The 12951-nt window shown below is 44.1% G+C and overlaps 1 protein-coding gene across 1 annotated transcript; it reads right to left on the bottom strand.

Moving 5' to 3' along the window:
• Positions 1-6480, bottom strand: LOC125542813 (PH, RCC1 and FYVE domains-containing protein 1). Its single transcript, XM_048706011.2, has 5 exons — positions 5896-6480; positions 2370-4420; positions 2110-2256; positions 1076-1617; positions 1-540 (listed from the first exon to the last, which is right to left on the bottom strand). The coding sequence occupies exons 2-5, from the start codon at positions 4272-4274 to the stop codon at positions 411-413; spliced, it is 2724 nt and encodes a 907-aa protein (XP_048561968.1). The 5' UTR covers positions 4275-4420; positions 5896-6480; the 3' UTR covers positions 1-410.
• Positions 6481-12951: the final 6471 nt, after the last annotated feature.

Genomic DNA, 12951 nt, shown 5'->3' on the forward strand with positions numbered 1-12951 from the left:
TACAATTGCAGGACACAAGTTCTTTTGTAAAAATTAATCATACTGAGGAAAAGGATAAAAAAACTGGAAGGAAAAATGAAAACTTCACCTAGCTACAATGGCTAGTGTGATCTATAACATGGTAAAGGCACCATGCCCTGTTTGATCATGTCCATGTATGTACATTACACTGGGACAGGGCCCATGCTACAGCCTCAGGCGATTCAACACCAACCAAAAACTTGACTTATCTTCCTATCCATATTACAGTATGAAAAGACGATAAAAATTGCAGTGGCGATCGCATATGGCGCTCTCAAGCCCGGTATGTATGGCCACAGTTTTGTTGATAATTTGCTGTTGTTGGTCTATCTTGCAGTTTCTGTGTGAAGAAACAGGTGCCGGCATGCAACAGGTCATCCACAGGTAAGCTAATAGGCCGACCGGGTTGAGGCTGCTGACGATACCCGTTCGGAGCTCCTCACGTTGTATTTCTCGTACACTTTCTCGCGGTTCTCGTTCCACCAATTTTCAGCCTGATGCTCCCCAAAGCGCCTTCGGCTGCAAACAAGAAATATTTCAGAGATGCACAAGATGCCAAATGTAAATAGCATGATTTTGCAAGGAAAAGTGGGCATGTCAGTCAGTGTAGCAGAAGCATAGTGCAGAATGTATAACACAACTCACAGCACAACTCACAGCTACGCACTGAAGCAAAAGTAATAATTGGCCTGCTGAACAAGATAACTGAAGTTCTCATTTACTGATATTGTTAACTGGTGGGGGGGAATGTGCTCTAGAATAGGATAAGAATTACAATTTGGTCACATATGAACGTGTGGCCAATACCATTTACTATATGCTCTCTCCTGTCTGGACGGTAAGATCGTGTCCACTGACTAATCAAGCAACTAACATTGCAATCATCAATATTCCATGAGTTGTTTGTGTGTGAAAAAAGAAAAGCAAATTTGGTACTCCCTCCGTCCCATAATGTAAGACGTTTTTTGACACTACGCTTATGTCAAAAAACATCCTATATTATGGGACGGAGGGAGTAGAAGAAAGCAAACATGACAGGAAATAATTAAAATACCTGAAGCGAACCCTCTTCAGATCCCGAGTCCCATCACGGAGGGTCGTGAGAGTTATGTAAACACCTGGTTCATACTGCTCGATCCACTCAGCCTGTACTTGGTTGCTGGATATTGATATTGTTCCTCGAGGTTTGTAGCTGTCGTCACCATTTTGAAGGGACCTAGCATCTATGCTGACATTATCATCACCTCTGCTACTTGCAGACAGCATCTCATCACTATTGCTGTGGGCTCTTCGGTGAGGGCGATCCGATCCGTGAGGACTGGTAATTCTAAGGCTGTGAGTGCTGCCTTCACTATTTTCACTAATATTGCCTAGTAATTTGTGTTGATTTGAGATTCCTCCATTTGAATGCGGCGACCGCCCAGAGTTTGTACTAGGTGCATTGAGCAACTCATTCCTTGCTTGGTGAACTTTTCCATTCATGCTAGAGTAGGTAGCGACATGTGGCTCGACACCGTTTGGAACATGTACTTGCTTTGCTTCATTGAAATCATAAGCTCCATGTTCTGGTGGTAACCTCTCAGCCATGTCCTTCAGCTACAAATTTTGAAGAAAAAAAACACTCAATAATGCATATTGAACAAACATTTCTGGTGAAAAGAGGTACCCTGTTCTGTTTGAAAGAAACCCAGATGATAGATCTGAGATGTAGAAACAGCAGGAAGCGCACATTTGGATGGGGTGCTTATCTCCTTTCTTTTTTGTTTATGTTCGCACATGCAGTTTTTAAGAAAGAAATGAATTTGATCACAATGCATCATTTTACTCTCTTTTCTTACAATGAGCTATCACAAGGCCAATTTGATGATGCATTCGGCTGAAAAGAACCTCCAATACTCATGCAAAAACTATACTGTGAAAAGCCTATCATGCATCTCTACTTTTCTCGGCGATGGAAGATTTCATATTGTAGGAGAAGCACAGTTATATAAAAAATGACTATCTATTGGAATGCATTATGGTTTGCAACGATCAGTTGGTCCAATAGAGCATGATACAAACCAAGAGAGCTACAGCATTGAAAATTACCTGTGCCGTTAGAGATTTTATAACCTCCTTTGCAGCTTTGGATTTTGCAGACTCCTCTGCAACCAGTGTCATGGCCTCTTGTACTTTCTTGGCTGACTTATGCAGTTCGAGTTCATGATGGTCACAGCGATTTCTCAGGCTGTCAACCTACACAACATATAGAAGAAGTAGTCTAAATTTCTTGCGCACATACATACAGTGATTATTAACACCCAAGCAGATTTCTATCTGCTGAATAATAAAGAAAAAGAAGTAGATACCTGTGCACGCAGCCTCTCAACTTCCTGGCTTAAGAGCTCGTTTGCTTTCACCAGATTATCGGTGGCACTTTTCGAGAGAGAAAGACCATGAGTTGTTGGAACTGGTGTTGTAGAACGTGGCGGGCTAGACCTGCGAGAGAAAGGGGAAACGGCTCTTGAACTGGTTACCGACCGGGCCGCTGGTGTTCGCGCCGCTCTCGGAGCCGCTGGTCTATTGAGATCCGCGCCACCGGAGAAAGCGATATCTCTCAGCTGCAGCAGCGAACTAACTTGAGGATTCCGGAGAAATGACAGTGCATCAGTCTTCTTCCCCTGTTTTGCTGCCTTACTGTCCAAACTTCTAATCATGTCCATATTACTAGAAAGGATGGATTTTCCTACTCTAGCTTCTCCATTGCTTTCACCTGGAGCAAGGTCTTTCTTATTAGCTGAACTAGAGGCATTCTTTAACTTGGAGTAGCAGGAATCACAAACGCGGTGAAGCTTCCCGGGACTCGGAGCCAATGCCGCTCTCAACGCCTTCCGTGAGGTGCATGCATTGCAGTGGACAAGTCCACAGTTGTAGCAGTTATGCCTCTTTCGAGTAAACCCGAATGGCTGCCGACACGAGGAGCACTGGGACTGATCGGCTCCAGAGACCCATTTGTGCAGGCATATGGCAGCAGTGAAGTTTGCACCACAGGCTATGTGCCTAACAGCTCTGTCTCTCAATGCCTCGACCGTTGTGGGTACCTTCCGGTCCTCTATATCTCCATGGCCCAATCTCCCATTAGCTCCTTTGCCCCATGTAAAAACTTCACTTCTACTTGTCAAAACTGCAACATGGTAGGACCCACAAGCGATCTGGAGAACATGTTCACTTGCAATCTTATCTTCAACTAAACATGGCCTCCCATCTGAATTAAGATTTCCGAGCTGGCCATAAACAGAATTGCCCATGGTCCACACTTTGCCAGAAGTTGTCAAGCCTACAGTAAGACTGTGGCCACATGCTACCCTGTAAAAATCATAATCAATAAGGGAAGCCACACAGGTAGGCTTAAGCCGTGCCTCCTTATCACCGTGACCGAGTCGGTGCTTGTCGCCGTCTCCCCATGTGAATAGCTTCCCAGCAGACACGGTCGCGCTGGACTGAGTGACAATAACCTCTACAATGGCTGCAGTGTGCCACACACCGCATGCAACTGCGATTGTCTTCAGCCCTGACAATGACTCTACCTCCCTTGGACACGAAATGCTCTTCAGATCTCCATGGCCTAACACCCCAAATGAACCGTCTCCAAAGGTGAACAGTTGGCCCATTGATGTGATCAAGGCTGTATGCCAGGTCCCACAAGAAACATAGGCAATTTGGAGACCTTCCAGTGGTCCAGAAATCCTCCTGGGTATCCAGTGTCCTACATCAGTGCCATGTCCTAGAAGTCCAACATTGTGAGTTCCATCACCCCAGGTATAAAGCTCGCCCGTTGTCGTTACAGCACAGGTATGGAACTCCCCACAGGCAACAAAATCTATGTTGCAAGCTGCTAAAGACTCGACAAGACGAGGGTGCACAGAATCTTCCCGTGTTCCATGGCCAAGGCGGCCTCCAGAATCTTCACCCCATGTAAAAACTTCTCCATTTCTTGTCACCAATGAGGCATGCCTGACCCCACAATCCACATGGTACACATCAAGGACTAAATTGGACTCCAATGGCTTTGGGAGGAGGAAATCAGTCTTCCCAGTTGATCTGATTACAGTGTCGGAACTGGTTCGTGCAGAGTTGTCACAAACAACCTCACCCCACACATAGACATCACCTAAGGAGTCACAGTCATCTTGTGCAGAACCATGGCTGGATGTGCTAGGGGCACTAGAAATGCTTGCTCTAAGAACATCCAATGGTGGCCCCTTTGTGTACATATTTGTCACATCTGATGTCCAAGTAACTACAAAGCGATGAGGATACTATCAATGTACACATACGCTCACAACTGCCATGATAGTATTGTTTAGAATTACAGTGCTGCTGGAGTTATAAGCTAGAATAAGGTGGATATCTCAAACACCTGCACGTAAATAACAGATAAGTGTGAAGTCGTTGTAGGGAAGCCGACTAAAAACAAAAATAAAACTTCATGAAAGAGTGAAAGAAGCAAAGTATGTGCAGATAGCAGGTTATGTGATGCCACATAACAGTGGCATGGAAAGCAGACAGTACAATGTATATCCAGTGGAGGTAACGAATTCAAGACTACGTCTCGTGCAAATAATAGTAACCATGATGGCAGGAAGGACCAAAAAGCAGGGCAGGTTCGCAAAGTCCTTTACTGAAAGGAATGAACTAGTATTTCACCGGATGTCAGAAAAAGTTCGCTGTATTCAGTGTAATTGTGATCCTTTATGGAAAAAAAAGGACAACAACTTCAGGTAACATTTTCTAAAATTAGGAGAATCCCAATTGTACATCAGAACAGAATAGTTCTGCTGGTAACTTTATGCACAGTGTTACAGAAAAGCAGAACTAGTGTTACAGAAAAGCAGGGCAGCTTTCCTAAGTCTTATATTGAGAAGAACGAACTAGTATTTCACATTCTCAGGATGTCAGAATAAGTTTGCGGTATACAGTATAATTTTGATCCTTCAGGAGAAAAAGGACAATAACTTCAGGCGACATTTTGTAAAATTAGGTGAACCCCCACTGTACAACAGAATAGAATAGTTCACACGTTTCTTTTCCAGGATAAAATCGAAATCTGTACTGCATCATGAACCATAATTTCACAAATATCTGTTCTCTGCCTTCCCCACAGGCTTGGCAGTAACATCACCCCTACATTTCTGACAGAATCATCAAGTTGTATCCCCATTCATCCTACACTAGAAAACAAAATCTTTTGCTCCTATGGTACCAGACCAAATTACAGAAAAGCAGGGCAGGTCTGATAAGTTCTATATTGAGAAAACCGAACTAGTATCTCACCCGATGTGGGAACAAGTTTGCTGTATTCAGTGTAACTTTGATCCTTCAGGGGGGAAAGGACAATAACTTCAGGTACAGTAACATTTTCTTTCTAAAAATAGGAGGGAGAACCCCAATTCTACATCAGAACAAAACAGGATAAAATCAAATCTTTTTTTCCCTCCAGGATAAAATCAAATTTTATACTGTATCATGAATCATTGCTAAACACTAACTAATCGCCTACATAGCCATATAGTTTCATAAGTATCTGTTCCCTGCCTTCCCCACAGGCTTGGGAGTAACCTTACCCCTAATTTTCTGACAGATTGTATCCTCAATTGGACATCTTTGCTCCAACATTATACCCAACAAAATCATTTGCTCCTACATTACCACACCGAATCGGCATCAGGGGGCACAGGCTACCTGAATCCCAAGAATCAGCAACCAGAAAACTCTCAAGAACTACCAACGGGGGGAAAACAGCCACCTTTGCTGCGGCAGAGCAAAGGTCCAGAACCAACCTCAAATCCGCATACAGAGCACAAATTCGTGCAAGAAGGCGAAAGATTTGCTCACCGGAGCCCCGCGGGGAAGACGAAGCAACCTCGCCCTGCGCGCCGCAGAAGAAACCGCCGCCCTCCTCCGCCTAGATCCGCCCAGCCGGAGCGCCGCCGTACACGGAACAGATTCGCCGGCCGCCCTACGCCGACGCCGGCTGGAGAGTCGATGCGCTACCACCACACTCCCTCTTTTCTCCTCTCTCTCTCTCTCTCTCTCTCTCTCTCTCTCTCTCTCTCTGACCAGTACAAGAAGTACTGAAACACACGGGTGACCGCCCTCACACTCCTCGTCCCGACCCTTTCTTTCTCCTTTCGGGTGGGCGCTCTGCTCCGGATCCCCCGGCGGTGGTGCGGCGGCGGCGGTGGCCTGCCTAGTTAGTCGCCGTCATCATCATCACCCCACCCACGCACACACGCGCGCACATGCGCCTCTTGTGTTGTTGCTTTGGACTCTTCACTCACTCCACTCACTCTGCCTCAGCTCGCTTGTTTTCTAAGCCAGCCAGCCCCTCTCTGCTTGCTTAGTAGTTAACCACCTCAATGCTTCCTCAATGCTGCCACCATTGCCAGTGGAAAAGTAACTCAACCAGCTGGGTCTGCTTTGGCTGGTTCCTTGTGGCTTTCTTTAATCACAATCACCACTGCTGTGCTAGTATGTGTTTAGCTGCTATTGGGATCTGGATGGATGGCCTTGTTCTTGCCACCATTCTTCTCATCTGGTTATGTGCTCTTTTTTGTCTAGAGAGAAATCAATTATTTCGCATATGAGTATCGCCGCCAAAAAAGATCGGTGTGTTGATAATGTGGTTTTCTTTTGTCTCGGGAGAATTTTTTTTTATCTCGCATATCTCTGCAGAAAATTTGATGTGTTGATAAAGTGGTTTAGGTGTGTGATTTGGTCATTTGGTTGTTTTTATCATGCCTGGTTTGTCGTTGATCGTTGCTTTATATATAAAGCGGGATGAAAGCCTTTTTCAATATACTATGTAGACTATTGTCTGAAAGTATGTGTAGAAATAGACAAAGAAAAAGATTAACTGTGCAAGAAAATAGATAAACATGAGTATCATAATTCATACTCCCTGTGATCCAAAATAAGTGTCGCAGCCTTAAACTAACCCCAATTCAAAACTGCGACACTTATTATTGATGGGAGGTAGCATAAAAATGTGCCTTGATAGAGGATCTGGTGGGTTGTGTTTTTCTCATACTTTAGCCGAATCCTAATTTATCCGTTTCTTCTTTTTTCATGTACAATATCTCATATACTTATCCAAAGAGAAATATACCACAGTACTTAACAGAATGTGATGATAATGCTACAATACATGTGTTTTGGCGTTAGTGGGGTGATTTGGTCATTTGGTTGGGCAGGATTAATGAATGGGTGGTGCTGCTTTTGAGAAGATCAGGATGGGGGACATGTTTACACTAAATTATTAGAATCTAGGTTGGAAAATGCAGGGCAAAAACCAGTATAAAATCTCATAGCAACTTGCTAGTACTCCATATATATGTATATTGGTATGAACATCTAGATGGGAATCTAGATTGTTGTACCAAAACCAGCAAAGAGATCAGGAGGGCCCTGCTTCCATAAGAAGCCTTTTTCTTGGAGGCAGCAAGCACCACCTGTCCTGTCCCCCCCGTATAGATGCAAGAGAATGTCTGCAACGATGAAACAATATATACTGCTACTAACACAAAACAAATTAAAAACTGAGATTAGATAAGATCTGCTGCAAATGTAATCAATCAATGGGGATTAACACTTTGCTGTGCATCCATGTGTGGGTGTGCTGTCCTGGATCGATGCATTTAAGATGGATGATCCAAGAGGGGGCACAAGATCTGTCTGAAAATATGTATGGAACACCACCATCTTGAATTGTCACTAACTTCATGTGTGGCCAGTGAACATTGAATGTGCTGCTGCTGGTACGTGTGGTAGTGTGTTGGAGTGGAGCTCACATATGAGGCATGACTCACCATAAGTTTGAATTTGAAGAGGAGTGGTGTGCACTGTGTAACATGTGTGGACATGTATGGAACACATGTCTTGAATTTGTCTGAAATGTGTATGGAACACCGCCGTCTTGAATTTGAATTTGTCTGATATGATACTTCTCCCTCCAATTGACTCTCAAATAAATCCTCCCTCCATCCGGGTTTACAAGGTCTGTCTTGGAAACACTGGTACCAAGACAAAAGCGAGAAAGCAGAGGATTAATAATTATTTTTTATTTAATGCAGAAAGATTCTGGAAGCAAGGGAAAAAAGGCCCGCACGCATACGAAGGAATTAATGTTGATTTGGAAAGCAAGAGAAATGTAGTAAATAGCCAACATGATTAAGATAGAGGAACGTGTATATTTCTGTTCATTATTATGAATTTGTGTGGTTTGGGAAGTGGCCCAATAAACCCAAACAGGGGAGGATCATTTTTTTATTTTTTTTATTTTGGAATTCTCTCTGAATGACCATTACTTTCTAATTGTGCTTTAGTATAAAATGTTACCTAATTCACTAAGAACTTTTTTACTGGACAAATCTAGCCTTGTTAGTAATAGCATTTGGACACATTAGCGGTCAAATTTTAGCTGCCGTGCGCATCCTAAGATTGTGTGTTTCCATTTAAAAAGTATGAAGGAAATGTGTCTTTTCTTGGCCATATAAATTCGCTAGTTTTCTTCACCCGGATTAACTACTATACTTATGATCGATCAATTCGACGGATGAACAAGTGGATCACATTCAGTACTACCTTGTGTTCCTTGACGACAATTCATGCAATTGGCATCTCCTTGGTTAGGCCGCATGTGATCCACAATTGACGACAAGATAGAGAGATTAGCTGCCAGGTTATCTCTTACTTTGTGTAGCTAATCAAGGGGGGCAATAATCCCATGAGGCCCATGCTTCCATGCACGCAACGCGAGCATGTGATTCCACCGCCATGAAATGCCAAGAGAAGAGCTGAAAAACTCGATGCTGCGTCATGGTCCAAGAGCCTATGTATGTGTAGCCTCCCATGCATGTGATGGCCATGTATCATTCTTGGCAAGTAGGCAGATCATCACATCATGTACGTCCTTGAAGCCTCCAAGCAGCAAGAGGACAGGGGTAGACATGTCGCTCAACCGAAGGTGCGATGCAGATGGATGGCGGTGTGATGGTGATGCCAGATTTGGTGCGTGCGTGGCTTCATGCCTTTGTTGTGTAGTATCAATCATGCATGTGGTGTTGGGGTATGGGGCTTGATTTTTAGGTTGGAAAAGATCAAGATAATCTTAGTTGTCGCATACCATCCAACTAGTAGAAAAAGAAAGTCGCCAAAAATAAAGTTTCCAACTCAAATTGTTTGTGAGTCGTGAAAATTACTTACCACGTACGCAATTAGCAGATTTTCGTTATTTTTCTCACTATTTTCATAATCACAAATGTCTTGTGTGGTTGCAACACATCTCAACAATGACACAATCACCATGATAATAATACCCAAAATATGGGACATATTAGTCGGCCTCACCAAGGCCGTGTGTCCCCTAATTCGTCACATGTGACCCCCTAGTGCCACATGTGTTTCTATCACCGATAGTGATGTCACAATGAATATCTATACATTTTACATCAATATACATGTTGTCGTCATTATCTCCTACTCGTTTCATGTATCTTGAGGCACCCTCACTGACTAAGAGTAACCGGGCGAGCAAACTGAGATGACTAGTATGTTTTCTGTTTCATTTTTTAGCGGAAAGGACATTGAAGACCCTGCTTTATAAGAAAGCATAGGTTTAGGCTCAATAAACGAGCACACATATAGTACAAAGCCGAAAGCATACCACCCACCGTCCTGAAGAGCAACCATGCACCATCCACAACCATCAGACGCGAGTGCCATCACCACACATTGGCCAACACCTTGACAATTTATAAGCATACCACAAGAAGTTTATAAGGATGAATATCTTGTACTGCATACCCTTTGCCCTCTCCTCTGGGGGTTGAGGGCATTGCACAACACAACAATCTTTTTCATGGAAGATTAAGTGGAGAGTCATACAATTGTGTTTGGCAAGCATGGCTACAATAACTATCTTTGCACCAGTAGTTTTGCCACCACCGGCACAACACATTAAAGCATCAATCTGTCATATGTAAAACCGACAATCTACAGGATGAGAGTGCCATGGGCTCTCCTATCGACGGCCACGGCAGGGCAGGATGGTGTGGTGAGGCTCTTATTCCATTATACAACATCGCCTCCGCAGGCAAGAGGACGGTCTATACACTCGAACCGCACCCAACACGCCAAGAAGTGGGTTAAGGTTCGCCGTATGCGAGGAAATCGGCATGGAACGACATGGAAAACTCGACGAATGAGAACCTACCTCGCTAGCGGTAGAGTTTTTCTCGTTATTTCACTTGATTTTGTTGTTATTGTTGTAGTTCTCACTTCAGAGATACACACACAGAGAGAGAGAGAGAGAAGCCTGTCCTGTAAGCAACCCATCATTGGGCCATGTTGGATGCGCACAAAAGACTATCTATCCAAGACCAACATGTAGGTGCAGTCCATCGACGTGTCGTTTTGTATCCACACTAGAACATATACATGGGTTGTTCTTTCTCCGGCCCAATCCACTAGAGGGAGGGAATGCACGTTGATATCTCAAAGAATAATGATTTGGGAAAGAAACAGGGAGGGAGGAAACACTTTCTTCTTCTAGTTGCGTTAGCAGGCAGGTAGACAAACAACAAAGTAAGAAATAAAAATTGTGTTAATTATCTTGAGATTAAGAAGCTTCCGAGGCAAAAAAAACTTTTCATTAATCAAACAAATTGAGTTTGAGCGAAGAAATTGAAACACAGAGAAGCAAACAAAATCTTCAACAAAACCAATCAAAATCCTTCAAAATTGCTTGTCTCCGTCTCCATCTTTTGCACCTTGTCTGTTTTGAAGACAATAGTGAAAAACTCCAAAAGATCGAACTTGCACAAGTTGTAAGCTCGCCGTAGGTCAAGAAAACCCGCATGAGCTGTCCACTCCCACCTCAATAGATAATTAAGACCGATGAATGCACTTGGCTGGGGACACATACAAGGCAAGCTACCAAATCACCACCTCATGACCATTCTATCAAAGAAGACGACAATGAGCACACAAAAAGAAACAAGAGAAGCCGTTGAGCAATGTTGGGGAACGTAGTAATTTCAAAAAAAAATTCCTACACACACGCAAGATCATGGTGATGCATAGCAACGAGAGGGGAGAGTGTGATCTACGTACCCTTGTAGATCGACAGCGGAAGCGTTATGACAACGCGGTTGATGTAGTCGTACGTCTTCACGGCCCGACCGATCAAGCACCGAAACTACGGCACCTCCGAGTTTTAGCACACGTTCAGCTCGATGACGATCCCCGGACTCCGATCCAGCAAAGTGTCGGGGAAGAGTTCCATCAGCACGACGGCGTGGTGACGATCTTGATGTACTACTGTCGCAGGGCTTCGCCTAAGCACCGCTACAATATTATCGAGGACTATGGTGGCAGGGGGCGCCGCACACCGATAAGAATATGATCACGTGGATCAACTTGTGTTGTTTCCGGGGTGCCCCTGCCTCCGTATATAAAGGTTCAAGAGAGGAGGAGGCCGGCCGGCCCCTATGGCGCGCCAAGGAGGAGTCCTCCTCCTAGTAGGAGTAGGGGGGAAGAAGTGGGGAGGGAGAAGGAAAGGGGGGCGCCGCCCCCCCTCTCCTAGTCCAATTCGGACCAGGGGGGAGGAGGCGCGGCCCATCTTTGGCTGCCCCTCTCTCCCACCACTAAGGCCCATATGGCCAATTACTTCTCTCGGGGGGGGGGGTTCCGGTAACCCTCCGGCTCTCCGGTTTTCTCCGAAATCATCCGGAACACTTCCGGTGTCCGAATATAGCCGTCCAATATATTAATCTTTATGTCTCGACCATTTCGAGACTCCTCGTCATGTCCGTGATCACATCTGGGACTCCGAACTCCTTCGGTACATCAAAACTCATAAACTCATAATATAACTGTCATCGAAACCTTAAGCATGCGGACCCTATGGGTTCGAGAACAATGTAGACATGACCGAGACACGTCTCCGGTCAATAACCAATAGCGGAACCTGGATGCTCATATTGGCTCCTACATATTCTACGAAGATCTTTATCGGTCAGACCGCATAACAACATACGTTGTTCCCTTTGTCATCGGTATGTTACTTGCCCGAGATTCGATCGTCGGTATCCAATACCTAGTTCAATCTCGTTACCGGCAAGTCTCTTTACTCGTTTCGTAATACATCATCTCGCAACTAACTCATTAGCTGCAATGCTTGCAAGGCTTAAGTGATGTGCATTACCGAGAGGGCCCAAAGATACCTCTCCGACAATCGGAGTGACAAATCCTAATCTCGAAATACGCCAACCCAACATGTACCTTTGGAGACACCTGTAGAGCTCCTTTATAATCACCCAGTTACGTTGTGACGTTTGGTAGCACACAAAGTGTTCCTCCGACAAACGGGAGTTGCATAATCTCATAGTCATAGGAACATGTATAAGTCATGAAGAAAGCAATAGCAACATACTAAACGATCGGGTGCTAAGCTAATGGAATGGGTCATGTCAATCAGATCATTCATCTAATGATGTGATCCCGTTAATCAAATAACAACTCTTTGTCCATGGTTAGGAAACATAACCATCTTTGATTAACGAGCTAGTCAAGTAGAGGCATACTAGTGACACTCTGTTTGTCTATGTATTCACACATGTATTATGTTTCCGGTTAATACAATTCTAGCATGAACAATAGACATTTATCATGAAATGAGGAAATAAATAATAACTTTATTATTGCCTCTAGGGCATATTTCCTTCAGTCTCCCACTTGCACTAGAGTCAATAATCTAGTTCACATCGCTATGTGATTAACACCAATAGTTCACATCTTTATGTGATTGGTTCACATCTCCATGTGACTAACACCCAAAGGGTTTACTAGATTCAATAATCTAGTTCACATCGCTATGTGATTAACACCCAA

The sequence above is a fragment of the Triticum urartu genome, chromosome 1A, assembly GCF_056163025.1.
Source record: "Triticum urartu cultivar PI428250 chromosome 1A, HENAU_Tu73, whole genome shotgun sequence".
In the NCBI taxonomy this organism is placed as follows: Eukaryota; Viridiplantae; Streptophyta; class Magnoliopsida; order Poales; family Poaceae; genus Triticum; species Triticum urartu.